Source organism: Amphiura filiformis, chromosome 1 (genome assembly GCF_039555335.1).
Source record: "Amphiura filiformis chromosome 1, Afil_fr2py, whole genome shotgun sequence".
Lineage (NCBI taxonomy): Eukaryota > Metazoa > Echinodermata > Ophiuroidea > Amphilepidida > Amphiuridae > Amphiura > Amphiura filiformis.
In genome coordinates this window covers 100,817,805-100,838,681 of record NC_092628.1, presented here as the reverse complement: position 1 = coordinate 100,838,681, position 20,877 = coordinate 100,817,805, and the positions used below count along the sequence as shown (strand labels likewise).

Below are 20,877 nucleotides of genomic sequence, written 5' to 3'. Positions count from 1 at the left end.
CAGCACAGTACATGTCCAATTGGTACCAGCTTAGGAGGTCTTTAATTAGTTCCAGAAAGGGGAGTACTTTTGTAATACCTGATTCAAAAATGGAACGCCGCTTTTATCATCATGATCATAGTGTGGTGAAGAATTTTACATGCATTTGACATGATGAATGAGAGTAAGAGTAGTATAAAATAAAGGACGAATTTGTATTTAAGTATACTTACTGCCACCAAGTGGTGTTTGACAGGTTCTTCCCGTGTACCCTTGTGGACAACTGCATATGTAAGAATTGCCATTGACGGCACAGGTGCCTCCGTTTCGACATGGTACGTTAAAGCATGGATCTATAAAGGAGACCAAAAACTCAATTAAAGTGTTTTGAATCATCACGAACGAAATACCTGGCGTCGTATAAACTGTCGTATTCAAAACAATTAGTTTCACTACTTGTGCGGTTCATGATACAACTCATATGTCCTTGCAGGATCAATCGCCCCCAATATTGTGACTCAAATCCCTCAAAATACCAAAAGGCCTTCAAATTTGATTTAGTATTCAAATTAAACCAAAATAGTATTTTGAGGGGAAATCAATACAACAAAACTTTGGGATACGTGGCAACAATGTTTCCACTTTCTCATGTGAGTCGCTTACACAGTCATGACCTTCTATTCAATATTGACAGTCACGTAATGTCCCCCGGTTTTGGGGTACTTTTCAGCGATTTTGGTATAAAGACCAATCCGCCCAATTTGGGTATCATTTGGGCAAAAATGCCATTAAAAGCACCCAATTTTGGCAGGTTTGGGTGATATTTGGGTGTTTTTTTTAATGAAAAAAGGCTAATTGATGGGTTGAAAAACGAAAAAGTAAGAATAGAGAAAGTCAGCATCAGAAGGTGTGCGTGGCAAATCCCTGTACAAACGTTTTCGACCCCACCACTTTTATGAATAGCCTGTCGGCAAATCAATTCGGCATCAAAGGAACAATGTGTTACATAATGTTTCTTGCTATTGACCATCTCGGATTACCTGTTGTCTCACATGTCTCGCCTAGGAAGCCTGGTACACATGCACACTTCCATGATCGAGCCGCTCCCGTGTTTGTGCATGTTCCTCCGTTTCGACAACGTCCTAGGTCATCTTGGCAAGTTTCTAGGTAGACAAAAATATCAGAAATGATTTTCAGTGACTTCAACCGAGTATACTACGTGAAATATTTTCCTTCAAACAATATAACCCCCGTACATGAATGATGCATCGACGTTTGTAAGGCCAGTGCGCAGTGTTTATTGGGTACGTGACTTCCAAAAGTTGCCATTTTCGAATTAGTGCGCAGTTTTTGTACAAGCGCATCTATACCCAGTGGGCACAGGTTAGGATTTCGACGTTATATCAACGTTGATACAACGTAGAACGTAGTTTCAACCTAACCTGATTTCAATCTGATTTCAACCTAGAGGTTAGTTGAAATTAGGTTGAAATTTCGACGTTGATACAACGTCGATACAACGTAATTGTATCAACTTGATTTCAACCTGATTTCAACGTCGATAAAACGTCAGGTGTGCCCACTGGGCCGGCCTACCCACCTTCCACTTTTGGACCATTTTGTCAGATATCAGATACAGAATTGTGATTTTATTATGCAAATTATATTACAAAATTCTAATTTTTATGATTTTTTATTGTTTTTAAATGGACTATTCTACTTAAAATCCAAACACCCGCTATGAAAGACGTCATCTTAATCTTCCACACAGGGAGTGTGAATTTCACATTGGATTACTTGAATGGGTGCCTCTATTAATTATGTCATGTCTAATTGTCTTCCATATGGATTTAAATAGTCCACTTAAAAATAATGAAAAATAATAAAAAATTAGAAGCAATATAATTAATAACATAATTTGCCTAATAAAATCACACTTCTACATCCATATCAATGGGTGAGAGAGGGTTATTGTAAAGTATTAGTTCCTTCACTTGATTTAGGAATCCAAAATTTCATTAGTTTGACCACAACCATGACAACTGCCTTTTGTCGATGCAATGGGTCACATGTATTTTTGATCTTCGTTATAGCCTTGTGTCCAGTTGAATACATTTCAATACTCACCAATTTTGAAGCATGTATCCCCAGACATTTTGTCGAAACAGTCGCATGTGAATTGATCGTCGGTGGGACCCGGGCGGCAAATTCCCGTCAAATAGCGCCTCGTGCTCCCTAAAACTTCATCTAGCATAGACATTGCACAAGGATGCGAGGTATCGCAAATTGCTAAAAGATAAGAAAGTGTTAACAATAATTAAATAATTATTATTTGGCACATTTGTGAATTAATAGAGATGTATACGCGATAAAAAGCTTTGCAGCAGACTAATGTATGATCATTTGAGGACAGACACTAGCTAAGCGTTATTGTTGGGAGTCATCATCATTATCAGTCGGCTCCAACTATTGCCATCTTGGGCAAGCGAAACAATTTTGTTTGGCTGCAGCATCCCTTCAGTATCTCCCAGGATGTGCTGGACATACTATAAATCTTGTAACTTGTATTTTGCGCTTAAAATTATCCCACAATTAGTATTTTTTTATCCGTGGGCCCATCTATAATACAGGTATATAAGGCTATATGGCGCGCACAGATGATATTTTTACGTGGGCACAAATTGGAAAATATATTGAAACTGGAATGTATATGCAATATGGGGACACGGATTGTTTTTTTTTACGAATAAGCAAATTGGAAGAAAGTCATGACACATCATGTAGCCAATCGTTACTCCTTCAGAGTACGAAAGCCAATAAATTCACTATTATAATCGAAATCTAATATTTTCCTTGCTGTTCACTCATCGGTGTAAGGTTTGAGACATAAAAGAAGTTTTATTTAAAAAGGCACTTTTCTTATGACATTAATTATTTTGTATAAACTGGTTGAAAAAATGAAGAGCGACGGCTCTCTTGGATAAAGCCGCGTTCAATTAAAAAGAGTGCCTGTGGCTTAGTGGCCATCACAAATTGGTTGAATTATTGGTTGGATGTCAGCATCCACGAATCTCTTGTGGTCACCGTAATGATTGTTACGACATTATCCAAGAAAACCATGTTCGATCTTTGCAAAATGTTTCAGCCTACCCACCTTTGTTTCATAACCACTAAAATATAGGACATTTTTTGTTTTAGCTATAGCCCCCTCTCCAGAAGTATATAATTATATTTGTACTTGCTCAAGTAGCATTTTGTGCAAATTTTATTACACAATTTGTTGCCGTTCTTTTTTTATGAGTATATAAGTGCCTAAAACGGCCTAAAATGAGGCTATAGCGCCCTTTCCAGCCTTGTCTAATATTAATCTCCATAGACTTTACATGTAAAATGAAAATGTCCATAAAAAAGAACGGAACAAATTGTGTAATAAAATTTGCACAAAATGCTAATGCACTAGTTTTCGTGAGGGGGCTATGCGAAATATTTTTTATGTATTGTATGTATGGTCTTTTCAAAAATAAAATGTCCATCTGAAACATACGTGTACCTATTTCAAATAATGTTCCCCCTTTTGGTCAAATGTATGCGTGGTAAAACTCGCATCACACTGCGGAACCCGTTTCTCTTCCCATGTGATTTTATTTGAAACAAGAGTTGATTAAAAAATGCAAAGAAAATCTCATTTCAACGAATCATTGTTTTGTACTAAAATGATGGTGCAATGAAGGTAAAGTGACTTACAACCAGTTGGCACGTCACAATATGTGCCGGTGTAGCCTGGAGGACAAACACAGTTGAACCCACGAGCAGCCTCATTTCGCATTGGTTCACAAGTACTACCTCTAACGCATGGATTGTCGTTACAACTCGCTGAAAAAGAATTATATGCTTTTTACAGACTGTCTGCTAAAATATAATGCTATCATTTATTTTAACATTCACAAGAGAAGTTCTTCCTATTGCTTTCTCCTTGTAGCATACACAGTATAGCCCCTACCATGGTCGTTCGGAAGGGAAGAGCATGATGCAGTTTTGTCTACAGTAGAATTCACCACGGCCGGACTTAAACCCCATTAAAAGCTATTATTAAACCAAGATAACACTCATTGAAAACAGCTCAACTATGTTAAATCAGATCTTCTCTCTTTAAATCCCCATGATTACACATGTTTCTGTTTTACCTGTGCGATATTGCAATGAGGGTAACAATACTGTGTGGGCCTTTGTTTCCGAAATGAGACAATAGTCTGCATATTGTTAACCAGCATTCTTGAAAATGAGAAACATAATGGTTGTAGACTTAACACGGTTTGGAAATAAATTTCTTCATTTTTTTTGGTGTTATCTGTCGTTTACATATCCTTCCTAAAACACCAAAGTGCGAATATTTCCAGACACCTAAATTTGCTAAAAATTTAGGACATGTTACAAAACTATATTTTCTAGAATTTCAGAGAGTACTTTAAATATTGGCCGGTTATTTTTCACACAGTGACGTTAACTAGGCAATGCCCATATACCTAAACATACACTGTTTGTAGTGGTCACGCGTCAATGGTGAGAGTACTGTGTATTATGTATAGGGAAATGAACAGTAACTGCAGTATGGGTTGCGCGGTCACCATGCCGCGTGGTCACGTCAACATAATGATTGATTATTGTCTGTTATTATCCCACTGATGAAACGTCATATGACTATTATAGTCTATATATCTACCTCGAGTCACTGGCACTAGCTTTGAAGTTCAGCGTGTGCTGCGTTGGCCTAGCGTGGTTTCTTGCGTGTACATATGCGGCACGTTGATCGCGCGCGTACCAGTATGTACACGCTGTACCACGCACTAACTAACACTAAGCTAGCGGAGAACACGCTAAACTTCAAAGCTAGTGCCGGTGATTCGAGGTATAGATATATGGACTATAACAATTTATATACCGCAGCTAAAGATTCCCGTCATCTGATTGGTTAAAAGAGCGGGCATAGTTTTGACTATGCCCGCAAAAGTAACTATTCCCCGGGCATAGTTCTGCGTGTGCGTTGTTCCCAGCGTAAAATGATATTACCCACGCGTTAATGTTTTCGCGCGCTATAATTACGCGGATATCGCAGATTGTAATGATCTGTGACGTTCGCCTTGAAACTATTAATTTCTCTTACCAAAATCGATGCTTTTAACCAAACAGATGACAAGAATCTTAAGATTTGGTATATAAAACAAATATTGACTGCTTAATATTCGGGGCACAGTTAAAATTATAGGCCCTCGGTGATGTCAAAACCATGACTATGCCCTCAGCTTCGCTTCGGGCATAGTCATGGTTTTGACATCACCTCGGGCCTATAATTTTAACTGTGCCCCTCATAGCAGTCAATATTTGTATATTGATTGTGTCAACATTTTACAACGTCGTTTTCTAGTCATCAGGAGTCACCTTAGGTCACCCGAGGTCATCTTTATTGATAAAACCTGGTAAGAATGTTCAGCATTCAAAACCAAAATTTACAACATTAAATGGCGTTTTCTTTTTGTACTTAGGGCCTTTTGGCTCTGACCCTTCGAAATGTTGTGGACACTGCCTTTAGAGTAGCTGTATAAGATTGGCAAATTACTCACCTTTCATATAATATTGACATTTATCTCCTTTCCATACACCCTCATCACAAGCACAAAGAACATGTTCGTCTATGAAGCCGATATTACACTCGCCGTGATTATTGCAATAGTCTGTTCTTCCATATAACAGATGACAACTCTCCCGTTTTACGACGTGATGTTTAGCAGCTGTAAAATATTGGATAAAATACAGTAATAAAATTCAGAAGTAAGGAGCTCGCGCAAGGCGCTCAATTCAGCCATGATCTATCTCGCTGAGTGTTCGACACTGTCTAAAACCACTGTCTGTGGTCTAAGACTATAAGAGAAGCAACCAAGTAACCAATTCTAATTCAAGTCTCAAATAATAATAATTTCGCGAAGGATATTGGTTTACATGACTTCGGCAGCGTTTGATCTCTTGTATTAAAGCCCAATCTCCTTCGGCAAAGCTCTATCTCTTTCCAATTTAGAAGGGGTGAACGCTTGGTATTAGTATAATTCCCTTACAAATTAACCTATACCTCAAAGACACACCTCTGACACGCCAGTACAAACACACCACACACACACCTACTTGTATCGACCTATCTAAGAGGGGACATGTTCACACTAACAAACGAGATATGGTCTTATATGCGGTGTTCCTCAGTTGCTGGGTGTCCACAGTTACTCTGCTATTTGTAGTGTGCATCCTCGTATGCAGGTCTTTACACATGTACCCCACCCCAAAAAACTACACCCACTCAAACACACTTCTACTAACTTTGGAGTTACTGGTATAGTATTTGTGCCAAAGTTTTAATTATATTAATTATATTTACTTATTAATATTTTACTTACGAGAACAGTAAATTGTGGCTACTGAAAGCAGCAAAAGAGTTGCAACTATTGGTATGTTGGTACCCATTGTTCAAGATAATCCTAAATTCTGAAAGAAAAGAAAATGCGAGTGATAAGGAAAAAACTGTCTCAAATCGATAAATAACTAGTGCTGCGCGTTTTAATTTTTTTAATTTTAAACTTAAAAGTATGCGCAGGAATGTTGTGTAATATTATGCTTTCCTTTGTTCGTGTCAGTATGGCAGTCAGTCACGTTTTATCATGTTTATTATTTGAAATCTAGTCAACAGTTGACAAGCGCATCGATGTATCGTAATCGTATGCGACACGTGCGTAACAGAGCCGAAATAACACAAAAGCGAACCCTTTGGGTCAATGAATTCGGAACTAATTTTAGTCCAATACTTCATATACTAGACAGTGACAGTGTGGGCGTAAGTATGATAAATGAATTCTTTGAATGCGCTATATCAACACAATAAACATTAACAAACAATTACAAGGAACACCCACCCTATCTATGGAAGGAGAGCTAGACAGACAGACATACACACAGACAGACAGACGCGTAGACACACCCAGTGGCGTAGCGTCATAAGGGCACGAGGGGGGGGGGGCACGTGCCCCAAATCGATCTGAAATTTGTAAAAATCCCATAGGAAAATGGCCGAAAAACAGCTTGTGCCCCATCAGACCCGGTGCCCCCCATCATGGTCGGTGCCCCTTCCCCCATTTGATGACCCACGCTACGCCACTGGACACATCCACAGACAGACAGACAAACAGAAAGACTGATGTTGACAAAACTTGTAAAACTTTTGTAAAACGTACATCAACTTCACAATTCAATCATTTCTCCGTTACCAACCAGTACTGGTGTTTTTAAATCAAGATTCTATCCAAAATAGTAGGTTTATAAATTTCTCTTGCCACCAAACATTGGTTTAAAATTTAGGCTCTTTTGTTGAGTATTTTTAAATAATAGGCATTGCAATGATTGTTACAGGATCAACTTTTGCCAAATTTCTTTTGTAAATTTTTTTGCTGTTTGATCATTGTGTTCTATCCTACATTTTTTAGCACTATGTTTTTATCCATTTCCTATGTTTTTATCGCCAGCGCATAGGGCGCTGGTACCTAATTCTGAGATGGGGTTTGTGTACACTAAAGATTAGCTAAGATTATAGCCTTCTTCTATTGGTATGAATTATTTTTTTTACTTCTCGTGGTGGAAATGTTTTTGTTGTCTGCTAATTCGATTTGCAAGGAAAGGAAAGTATGTTTTGCCGTTTCAACGAACGAAAACGATTGAGTATTGCCAAAGTTATGTTTGAATTAATTATGACTTAAAAAGTTATCATAGGTTAGGCCTACACATATAAACATAAACTTGTTCAGCAATCAGCATATCAAAAAATGACATGGTCAAAGCGGGGAATGATCACGAGGTCATATCAGTGGACTACTGATAGCATGATGTTTGGTTGCCTATGAGTGCATAATTGATATGTTGATAACAGATCTAATAATGTTGTGGAATCAAAATCTTCATTATATGGACCACATTGAAGTCAAAGTAATTATCTATCCTATCCTGTATCGTTTTATGGATAAAATTGACTCAAAATGTTATTGATGATATTATTGCTATCTTTAACATCAGTTTTGTCTTTTCAACGGGAAAAATCCGATTGAAAATAAAGTTTTTAGGGGCTAGCTATAATATTGAACAATATATCCCATATTTTGACATGCACTTATAGAAAATAAATAAATTATTGTCTTACTTTATAAATGATAAATACTGTAAAATGACACATAACTAAAGTGAGGCCAATTTCTATCTTTTTTATTTGATTCATAAAATTACATTCAACAAAATGATTGAAGACTGAGAAAACACACAATGCAGATTACAGAATGGAGTAGGTAAGATGCCATGTCCATAGCTTTGCAGGAGTTTCGGACTAACAATCAACACATTCAAAAATACAGTTTAAAAGTGAAGATTGTAGTGAATGATCAGTCCTTTATCATGTGCTTGCCACTATCTACTTTATAGTAAACTATACATTGCGAAATAATATAAAATTATTTTAAAATAAAATGTGCATGTAAGTTGAGTTAACATAGCGAATTAACTAACAACTGCAGTGTATTTCTTGATTTTATAATAAGCATGGGTAAAAAGTAGTAAAGACAAAAATACAGAACAATTTGGAGTAATGAATTAAAGAGTTGACAGGAGTTATAGGAGTTAATGTGTTTTGCTGTTTCAGTGTGCATGTTCTCACCATTGATGGTTTGGTGAACTGTCATGTAACATGGATGTAAGCGTGATCCTAAAAATGCCTTTCACGGTGACCCAAACTATTTACAAGACCTCTTCTGCATTGACGCTGGCCTTCCCTTTTAAAGGGAATTTTTATCCATTATTTGAATGTAGTTTGTTGTATTTTGAAATCCTGATTTAAATTATTATGCTGGCATAATGTTTTATCATTTTAAAATTTAAATTCTCATAGTGCAATAAGAAATAATAATAATATTAATTTTGTAAATGTATTTAAAAATGTAGTCTAATTAATGCAATATAGTGTGTGCTATGTATTATTTTTTTACCCATCTTTTAATATTATTGTTGTACCCAATTAATTTTGGTAATTCATGTAATTTAAGTTAATATAGTAAATTATTCTAAGTGTTTTGTAATTATTTATTTGTATTTTTGTATGTAATAACTGGGCCATATGGAAGAACAGGGGAATACTTAAATTTTCCCCTGAATATGGACCCAGTATAAAGAAGAAATAAACAAACAAACAAACAAACAAACAACCAACTGTTGCGATTTGGTAGTTCACAGCATCTTGCGAATGGTAGTGAGCTTTGGCAAAAATTGTATAACAATCTAAATATCATAGATACACTTTTGTAGGTCCTGTGGTTCTTGAGTTATGTTGTAAAGAGGGCTGAAGCAACAGCACTTTTGTAAAACGTACATAACTCATTAAGAATAATAAATCAAGCAAGTTTTCAAATTAGTATATGATTTGCAAAACATCAAAGTATTCTTTTCCAATAATATATTGATTTAGATAATTTCTTTTGGCTGTTTCGACCAACAATTACCTCGTACCCTTAAATGTCCAGTTGCCAATACCACATCTTGACAAGTTACTGTAGACAGGAAGAGGGGGTCATCATAATATAATTTTTTAGCAGGTATGCTGCCCTGGAATTTTGAGGTGGTGGATCTTTGGTCTTTCTGTCGGCGTACCGGTAAATGGGGCCTTTAGGAGCTGTGAACATGTAAAAGGAAGTCTTTTTGAGCTGCGAACAGTCATAATCAAGGGTCTTTCTACACTATGCCATAGTCGAAATTCGAAATTATACACAAATTTATCCCCAGTAAAGTATTCAGTAAATGGTCATCATAAAAGGGTTTATATAAACGGTTCCAAAAAAGTAAGCCACCCTCCCCTACGACATTTTGGTTTGACAGCTTGATCAATTCTCTTGTTTTAAAGTTTGGAACATAGACTGATTAGTTATGCATCAAGTGAGCGGGTTTTTGTTGCAACTTTTTTTATCATTTTCATTGCAAAATGCAGCCATTAATGAAATTTTCGGCCAAGAGAATGTTGCATTTTTCTACATAGGCTTTTTATGCTTCAATTTGTTTTTGACAATTTTTCCTTGTTAAGTGAGTAATTTAATCAAAAAGAAGCATAATTTAATTTGATTAAATTTAAGCTTTTCCTGATTTAGGTGTCAGACATTCAAAAACAGTTTTTATGGTTCAGTGAATAAATTGAAATGAATGATGCAGCTTATTAATGTCTTTCAATAATAGAATAAGCCTTCCTTCATGTGAGATGGCGTCCAAGCATCGTTCTTCTCTGCTGTTGGTCAAGCTGGTTCCCAGCATGCTGCTGGATTTGCTGCAAAGTACTTTATGGTGGTGTTGTCCCTCACTTGTCCGCTTGTAACAAGTTGAGTCTTGATAACGGCCACCCATATAAATGTTTTTTGAACCATTCAAGGAATGACCAATGAAACAAGTGTATAGGGATTCAGCATGAAAGATCTAAGCAGGAATCTGTTGGTCCATTGGTTAAATTAACCAATGACACAAGATTTATCATTGAAGTTACAGTTGTTCCTTCCTAATAAATTTAATTAGAATGAAAAACTTGTTAAATTTACGCATTTTAATGCATACAAAAAGCCTATTTAGAAAAGTGCAACTTTTGTTGATGAATAAAATTTCATAAATGGCTATATGATTACTCACTGAACCATAAAACATGTTTGAAATGTGTAAAAACTAATTTATGAACACCTTAACTTAAGTTATTTTAATAAAAACAAAGCAAAAATATAGAAACATTCCTTTTCGATTAATTTTCAGTAAAAGAGGTCTGAAACCAAAAGTCATGCATAAAAAGCCTATATGGTCGAATCCAACCAAAAGTGTCCACGGGCCAAAAATAAAAGTCCGAAATAAAAATGTCTCCACAATTTTTCCTTTTGCCCATTGATTTATGACATATTGGCCTTAAAGGAACCAAAAGTGCCATTACTAATCTTGAAAAATAAATCCAGGACGTGTGATAGTAAATGTGATATCAAAACCCAATGTTACCTACGAATACCACCAGGATGTTTTCACTATCGCAATACTAATCAACCTAAAACAAATGGAATATTCCCATTAACGCTTTTTTCGTGTAATGTAGACCACAGGGTGTCAGGAAAATGCTAGCTCAACCAGAAAATATTTGTTTTTTTTTTTATAACGCGATCAATATGATCTTAGTCAATTTATGCTAGTTTATTTTTGAAAATGAAGTTTAGGTCAGTTTCTGTATTTTATTTATCAAATGAGTATGAATCAATTTACACATTGTATAAGAACGAGTAGGATATATGTTTTCAAGAATATTAGGAATTATAAGCATACACCTAACGCTTTATACAATGAAAAGGTGAACAAACCCGGGTATTCGTAGGTAACATGAGCGATTTAACAATATCTATATTGAGTTTAGAGGTTTAAAGTTTGCTATTATGGTAATGAATTAATAAAATGGTAGTTTTAGATCTCTTTCAGATGGTACGTCCAAATGAATAAATGCTATTACCTTAGATCAAAAATTTTTTGATGCTTTTAGCAAGATTTTGACCACTTCATTTTGATATACAAGTAGTTAATCAGCAATTTTACATAATAAATAATTGTTGAATGCATCCGTATATGGGTAATAATAGTGTCCTGGGGTACCGCTTAAAGTTTTTGACAATTAATTTCCATTGGTAGCGACACTTCATTACACATGTCATGTATTATGCTGTATTCGTAAGTAACATTTCAGTATTTGTAGGTAAGAATTAGACTTTTGGTGGATATCCCAATCAAAACTTCATTTTATAAAGCACTTTGAATGTATCATTTTCTTTATGTGCGTTTATTGATACTTTAGACCCTATCAATGTATTAATAATGTCGGTTCACAGCGGTTGAAAGAGCATTGAAGTAAGAAACAAAGGCACTAAAGTGACTTTAATTTGCTTAATTGCACACAACTCGCTTAAAACCGTTATTGCAGACTTGTGAAGTCCATCTTGGAGTCAGTTACGTCTTGTGGCCTTTCGTTTGAGGGCAACTACAATTAGCTTTATACCAGGGTCCATCATTATGTTGTCTAGATCATGAGACAATGAGAACGGTCGTATTTTCCATGGTATTCGTAGGTACCCTTAGCGAAAACGTCAAAAGTTACCTTCGCATAAATCAATTTGGACACAAATTACTCGGACACCAGAAGGTCGGTAAACATTTAAAATGAAGCACACATGACAGTTGACAAATCCAAGTATTTATCCCTTCTAATCTTCTTTGAATCTGATTTTTCTTTCAAATGAGCAGACCGTCGTCTATTTCAGTACATATTTTTCAACAATTAAGCCGTATTCAGTTTTGCATGGTGGGCATGTATGTGAATTCGCAACTTTCATTGACATATGATTTGATAGCAAACATACAGGCCTTCGTTATGTACCAATATGGGCATTGGCATGAATGGCGGTGTTTCACAATACTGTCATGATGTCAAATTGTATTCGTAGGTAACATTCGGTTACCGAAATTTACCTACGAATACTTGCTTTTATTGTTGACATCTCAGAAATATTTAAACGCAGGCTATTGAAACTTGGTAGAAATAAAGAGTGTATTACCCTGCACCTATTGCTTAACTATTGTTTACTATTCTCTCACTTTGTGGAAATGACACAGCTTTTAACATGTATTCGGAGGTAATGCATATTTTTTACCAAACCTACCTTTGTGCCATTTAGAATTTCTGGCAGCTAAACACAATAATAAAGATGCCCGAATGCAATGCATTTCAGTATTGGACATATCAAAGCTTGTATCAATTGCGCATTTATTAGTGATTTCCATTTTTAAAGATATATCTAGTGCTATGAAAAATTGTATTCGTAGGTAATGTAAAAAAATACCACTCAAAAAATGATCACAAAAATTCATAATTATGTACAAATATGTGAAAAATTGAACAGGCAATCTTTGAATACACGCCTTTCAGGAAATCAATTTAGATTCAATCCAATGACTTCTTTTCATAACTGATTTAGACGTTTTTAAAAATACTTTAAGAAATATTTTGAAAAAATGGGTAAAAATAGCATGTTTTGGGGTCTCTGTGTCTAAGTTTTTCACAGAAGGGGTCTTATTATATATGGCGCGAAGCGTATGATCAAGGCGAATAAACACAATACAAAAACGAATGCCAATTGATTAATACTTTTAAGTTATGGCCCTGAACATGCCGTGTACACTTTTTTCGTTGGATTCGACCATATAGAAAAGTGCAACTTTTTTTTGGCCGAAAATTTTATAAATGGCTGTATTCCTCAGTGAAGATGATTTTAGGGTCTATAACAGTTTATTGATCGCGAAACCTCGAGTAACTCTTGGGTATCAAGCAAACAGAGGGAATACGATGACTGAAAAGATCAGGGAAATCTATCAATTGTGTACACAGGAGGACAGAAGGATATGGTGTGCTGTTGTAGTTCGAGGACAGCAATAAGTAAGTAAAAGTAAAATGCACAATGGCAAGTGGACTACGGAGAAGTCTGGGGTTTTTCTCAATTGGATTTCTGGTCTACAATCGTGATGAATGGGCAATTTAGGGGTCTTTTAGAGCTGACATTGTCAAAATCAAGGGTCTTTTAGAGCTCTGTTTTGGTCAAAATTCCAGCATGCTTTAAAATTTTTAAAAAGAGTTTTTTTTACTAGAGTTACTTTTCGTGATCATTAGCAATCTAACAGTATATTTCTGCACGCAAGAACCATTGCTCAATTAAAACAAATGTAAAATCTATATTACATATCAACTTGTGGAAATGGCAAAATCATTCATTTTTTACTTTCATGGAGGTATAGCGCCAAAAAGGTCAAGTAAATATTTTTCTATCGCACCTGGCATCTCATACTTTATTTACGGATATTCAATGAATTGTAAACAACTTCTATATGCTGGGTTTACTTCTTTATTATATAAAGATATAAAATGTTAAAAAGTACAAACTATAGCGACGATATTGACCTTGTCGGTCCTAGATCCCACCCACAGCCTTGTCAAGTCCTTACTTTAGATGTCACCCAAAGCATTGTGAAGGGTTCATGAAACAAATATAGAAGTAGTGAAAAGAATTGCTATTTTGTATGTTTACCGATAAAATTAAGTTATTATTCCCTGCTCGATTACTAACGAGGTACAATCAAAATACCTTTGCTTACAGGCCGCGCCCATTTACCAAATTCGTGTAGTTTATTTGAGACTGTTGATAATAGTAGAAACAGTCTCAAACTTGTTTTCAAATTACATGTCGATATTCCGAAGGCTCATTAGTCCGAAAACATTTGTATAAATTTCTGACTAACCCTAAAATATAACATAACCCCTAATCATAACCATAAACATAACCCAAACCCAAACCCTAACCCAAAAACCAACCAAACTCTAATCCTATAACATTTACCTATTTCCTAACCCTGTCTACGAAACTATCCATAACCATAACCCTAACCATAACCTCATCTCTAACATAAAATGCATTAAACCCTAAATTGGACTCTTTTCGAACTTATGATCCTTGCCTTTACGTTGGTGACCATAACTTGAATTGGGCCCTACTACATTTGTATAGTGCGTCTTTTCCCAATAGCTTCGGAAGCGCAAAAAATTAGCAAATACATCTCATGTTACACGATTATAGCTGCTTTGTTGACGTTGATATTCCTGTTGTTTTATGTTGGTGAGCCATGCGCAGTCTGACTAAGCTTTGCGTAATCGTGAACATCAGACTCTGATGTACGCAAATGCAACTAACAACTCGGAATGAGCTGTTTCACACTTACTATGCTGGGGTGCTTATTTTTGTGTGTGTTTCTTGTTTTGTTTTTCCATCGGTATTCCGTAGGCAAATATATACTTAGAAATTGAGACCAATGCATTTTTCTAACAGTGACAAATAATTGACAGAAGGTGGGTAAAATGTCTGTGAAATAAATCTGATTTTCGGTTAATGACTTTTTCCACCCTGAGGCAAGTATAAACAAATTATAAAAATAATAATAGAAAAGAGAAGAAAATTATGATTTCCGCACGGGTGCATTTGGAAAAGAAAACGCACTTCTATTCTTTGATTTTGATCGCCTCTGAACACGTGCAAAAGGTATAAGCCAACCCTTTTTTTAAATTTAAAATAACATTGTTTTTTCTCACACAATATGCATGTTGCGTGCTTTTCTTTAGTTTGTAAACATACAGGTAACGTTAATCATTAACCATGTAAAAGTAAATGTATTGTACAAAAAAACTGAAAAGTAACAAGTTGAAAGCAAAATAACAGCAGTTTTCAGATATCATGCAAAGTGATCAAACGGGGTGGTTATCATAACTAGTACTAGGTAACCAGATTGAAACTAAATACAACATTTAAAACCTCACTCAACAAAATAACTGCCCCCCTCCGGGTTGGGGGTGGGGGGTGGGCGGGTACTCCACTTTGGAAGTGACGGGATGTGCGGACAGCAGTTCGAAACTAGGGGTCTTTCCGTGAGAGCCTAAACACCTAAAAAGGAGGGTCTTTCAGTGAGAAGGGCCCAAAAAAGGGGGTCGTTCCGTGAGACTGGGGAAAATCTTGTCCAAAAAAGTGGGTCATTCGGTGAGACTGAGAAAAAATTTGGGTCAAAATATAAAAGTTGATACAAATTTTTAAAAATTCATCAAAATTTGGAAAAAAAAAAATGGAATAATTTTGAAAAATAATGGACAAAACGGGGTCATTCACTCAGAAATTGTCTCAAAATTTTTGAAAAGGGTCTTTTGGTGACAGGAAAACAAAAATGGGTCATTGGGTGAGTTCAGTAAAACAAAAAAGGGTGTCATTACATGAGAGGGTGTTGAAAAGTCAATGTGGCCGCACATCCCCGTCACCCATTTTAGTGAGTGCCCCAACCCCGCCCACCCTAAAAATAAATTAGACAAAATTAATGTTGAATTATGGTTAAGACATATGACTTTCAAAGTGCGTGTAAAATATAGTTGCAGTGGAAACTCCTTCACGTCTCAAGCATTTAAAACAGTTATAATATAATGACATGATAACACAAATCTATCTAGGGCTCTGAACTTGAAATTTTGCTTTAGTAAACGGTGTTCCAATGTAATACATCATGCGACTTTGTTACACAGTAAGCCAATAACATCCTATAATGATTAATGCTGACATGTTGGGTAATACTTGTCCAATTCACTGCAGTTAGAATTTACAAAACAAAAAGTTGTTGATCCTGACCTTGGTTATTTAAGTCATGATAAATGGGGAAGATTTAGCACAATAGATGATCATACTATTAACATAAAGCAGTCATAATATAAAAGACCTTATGCCGCCGATATCTAAATGCGAATATACCAATTGACAGTAATGAAAGAAGTCCTAATAATATTTTTGTTAAAGAACAGAAAAGGCAGGTGGAATCAAAAGATTATTAAGTAAATATTGTAATAATAAATTCTTAACTTCATCCATCAGACGCCTATACCCGCGGCACAACACGTATTTCAACTTACCGGGATTAAACAAACTCACACCCACACCATCTCCACATGTGTTGAGAATGTTGTTCATGACGGTATAGCCAGATATAGTAAAACATTAATGTGACACAGAAAAATATTGAACTCTCAAGTTCGATTAACATAATACACTGCATTGCATACAATTTTCATCTTACAGTTTACAAATCAACAATAGGTCAATTTCCCCGATATGTCAGAGGTTAAAGTGTCCCAAAACTGCTCTCAAAAACCGGAAGTTACAATGGCGATTAGCTTATTTCAAAGCCATCAGAAGGCAAGGGGCGGTATTGTCTCATTGTTAGATACTTTGTCCTGATAATCCGCGACTTACTAATTGTTTTAAACCCGTCGTAAAAGCCTATCTCACAATAAGTAACAGGCAGTTATCATGGTTATTAGTGCCATACTTGCATTGCAAAATTGCAATGTCTTGTTGTCCTCGTTGTTTATCCTTGCGTACATCGCAAAATGTTGAACGTGCAAGGATAATAATAAGCAAATGAAGTTAATTATAAAAAAATAAGATTTTGTTTATTGTATGATCATAAATATGTGAAGAATTCGTGAAAATATTTATTAAAAAGAAATATAAACATACCAACTATTGGTTCATTAATTCTTGAAATAACATTAACAATCAAAATGACAATCAAAGCTGAATTCAATGTGTTCCAAACTGGTTTCAAATATAAGGCTTCCTGGGAATTCAGAAGACGCGAGTTACACGCAAACACACAATACATAATTAAACGAGTCATTGCGTGCTTAAATGTCAAGAAATTCCAACGCCAACTCTACAAAAAGACCAATTAAGAGAAAGAACCAACAAAATATGATTATTGGTTTCTACTACATATCTTACGACCAGAGAACCGCTACAGTTACATGTATTTTGTTAGTTTTCAATAAAGTTATCGTTCCGAAAATAACTTCTTGTCACCTTTAAAATTGTTGTCTTTACGCACCTGCAGGTTTTTGACTCGGTGTGTATTGTACCATATCTAGCGTGCAGGGCACTAGTATACTAGTAACTGTAAGTTTGTATGAACATTGATGAAAAACAAACCGAAAACTTCTGAACAGAAAAAAATCAACATTGATATATCGTTAGTTACGATATACAATGGCACAATACACGTGGTAGGATTTCGAGAAGAAAAATTATTATGCATCGGTGAAAGTTTACATGACCAAACTCCTATTCCAGGGGTATAATAAGTCAATACACGCAGAAAACTCCTCATTCCACATGTTCCATGGGGTACCAATCAATCACATGCAAAAACAAAAATTCTATATCTAATGCTGTTTCATAACATTGTCATTATTTGCCCAACCAAAAATAATTATTGTGTCCGAAAATGTCAGTGTTTAGCAGTTTAGTGCAAAGCGACAAATACAATCGACTAAAACAGCCGTAGATATTCTCAAGTTTCAACGACACCTTATTCAAAATGCCTTCAAACAAACGAATTTGCACATTCCAACGACTTAGTAGGTGTAAAAAAGTCCCTGGGATTGACTGTATACAGAAGGGTCACTCCATATCAAATCAAGGAGGCGCCCCACCTGACCCCCTCAGATTTGATTTATATTTTAGTCATATGTTGTGCCTGTAATACTATTGAAAACCTGCAAATTTGAGGTATGTAGCTCTTACGGATTTTCTGTGGCAGCCATTTAAAGTTGGAGTAGGGGAGTCTAAATTTGGACCCAAAAGTTGCCCTTTAATCTTTTTTCATCTTTGGGCGTTTGTGCCTTCTTTATAAAAAGAAAGAGAGGTCTGAAACTTTGCATACACACTAACTGCATGCCCAATTTGTCAAAAAATAAAAAATAAAAACATTCTGTAATTGCGCGTTGTGTCACGGGCTCATTAAATATGCAAGAAAAATGTAATGTTTTGTAAACTGGCAAGTTTAGCCCCCTAAATTCACATTTGTTGTCAGATTAATTATTTTTTGTTGTCACCGATGCTATATATAGGATAAATACAATGCATACCCAAAAATTGGGGTCACAACTCATTTACATTTCGAACAGCGCCCTCACGAAGATGGAATTTATTGCACATTCAACATTTTCAGGGGGCCCAAAGTCGATGTGGTCCACCTTCAAAGTTTATAAAACATCACTTTTATATAACTACAAGTCTTAAATTACAACTTTGCTAAGTCCCAGTAATTGTATAGGTTGACTTCATATAAAATGACAAGCCCAAAGTTAACCATTTTCTTATGATTGCATGTAGTGCAAATGTGCCGAATTCGGAAGGCTTGAAAGTCAAATTGGCCCCAATATTGAAAATAAAATGGAAATAAAAGTAAATAGGGCCAATAACTATGCATCTAGTCATTTATTTTCAATATTGTGGCCATTTTGACTTTTAAACCTTCCGAATTCGGCACATTTGCAGTACATGCAATCATAAGAAAACGGTCAACTTTAGGCTTGTCGTTTTATATGAAGTCAATCTATAAAATTAATGGGATTGAGCAAAGTTGCAATTTAAGACTAGTAGTCATATAAAAGTGATGTTTTATAAATTTTGAAGGTTGACCACATCGACTTTGGGCCCCTGAAAATGTTGAATTTGCAATAAATTTCATCTTTGTGAGGGCGCTGTTCGAAATGTAAATGAGTTGTGACCCCAATTTTTTGGGTATGCATTGTATTTATCCTATATATAGCATCGGTGACAAAAAAAAACAATTAATCTGACAAAAATGTGAATTTAGGGGGGCTAAACTTGCCAGTTTACAAAACATCTTCGTGAGGGCGCTGCACTCCAACTTTAAATGGCTACCATAGAAAATCTGTATATATTGAAAACGAAATGGAAATACAAGTACATGGGGCCAATAACTACTCATCTAATCATTTATTTTTAATATTGTGGCCAATTTGACTTTCAAGCCTTCCGAATTCGGCACATTTGCACTACATGCAATCATAAGAAAATGGTCAACTTTGGGCTTGTCATTTTATATGAAGTCAACCTATACAATTACTGGGACTTAGCAAAGTTGTAATTTAAGACTAGTAGTTATATAAAAGTGTTGTTTTATAAATTTTGAAGGTGGACCACATCGACTTTGGGCCCCCTGAAAATGTTGAATTTGCAATAAATTTCATCTTCGTGAGGGCGCTGTTCGAAATGTAAATGAGTTGTGACCCCAATTTTTGGGTATGCATTGTATTTATCCTATATATAGCATCGGTGACAACAAAAATAATTAATCTGACAAAAATGTGAATTTAGGGGGCTAAACTTGCCAGTTTACAAAACATTACATTTTTTCTTGCATATTTAATGAGCCCGTGACACAACGCGCAATTACAGAATTTTTTATTTTTTATTTTTGACAAATTGGGCATGCAGTTAGTGTGTATGCAAAGTTTCAGACCTCTCTTTCTTTTTTATAAAGAAGGCACAAACGCCCAAAGATGAAAAAAGATTAAAGGGCAACTTTTGGGTCCAAATTTAGACTCCCCTACTCCAACTTTAAATGGCTGCCACAGAAAATCCGTAAGAGCTACAGACCTCAAATTTGCAGGTTTTTAATATTTTTACAGGTACAACATATGACTAAAATATAAATCAAATCTGAGGGGGTCAGGTGGGGCGCCTCCTTGATTTGATATGGAGTGACCCAGAAGCATGTCTTGCACCACAAAAGTATCACAGTTAAGAGCGTCTGTCTTTGAAATTGGACTAAATAATGTGGGCATTCAAAGTTTCATGCCGAGTGCAGTGATTTTGTGTTTACTATACAAACATTTGCTTTTCGTCATTCAACGAAGAAATAAGAATGACCATATATTTGTCTTTGTAGTTAAGTTACCAAATGAACAATTCTACAAAAACACAATAAAATTGGCTCAAGTTTCTACGATTGAAATTGGTAATTTTCAGTTGTTCATTTCAAACTAGCTAAAATAAGAAAGGTTAAGTGATAAAACCAACTGCGACCTTTTTTTCTTATATCAGAATCATGTATAAATGACCACTACTACAAGCTAGTGATCGTGAATGGCTTACTAAATAAAAGAACCCACCTTCCAATAAGCCACAGCATGTCAAAGTAACAACAAAACTTTAAAGTGAGCCCTCTATTGTTCTGAATGAGTTGGAAATTTGTTTCTGACACTATCTAAATTTGCTTTTCATGTTGTAAAAAATGAAATATGTAAATTGTTTTGGGTATAACTTTGTTTTGCTGGTGAGTATTCAAAAAGTCAGGTCATTAAATTCACCACAAACAAGCAATGCC

General features: G+C 35.5%; 1 protein-coding gene across 4 annotated transcripts in view; it reads right to left on the bottom strand.

The window, feature by feature from the left end:
* The window catches only part of LOC140160426 (uncharacterized), a 61,960-nt gene that overhangs the window by 32,747 nt on the left and 8,336 nt on the right, over positions 1–20,877 (bottom strand). For all 4 annotated transcript variants that reach the window (XM_072183664.1, XM_072183679.1, XM_072183672.1 and 1 more), the window contains exons 2-7: positions 6,420–6,507; positions 5,598–5,765; positions 3,724–3,852; positions 2,107–2,268; positions 1,020–1,142; positions 213–332 (exon numbers count right to left, since the gene is read on the bottom strand). In XM_072183664.1, the coding sequence (XP_072039765.1) occupies positions 213–332; positions 1,020–1,142; positions 2,107–2,268; positions 3,724–3,852; positions 5,598–5,765; positions 6,420–6,486 (769 nt within the window). In that variant the 5' untranslated portion in view covers positions 6,487–6,507. The remainder of the gene's footprint in view (positions 1–212; positions 333–1,019; positions 1,143–2,106; positions 2,269–3,723; positions 3,853–5,597; positions 5,766–6,419; positions 6,508–20,877) is intronic.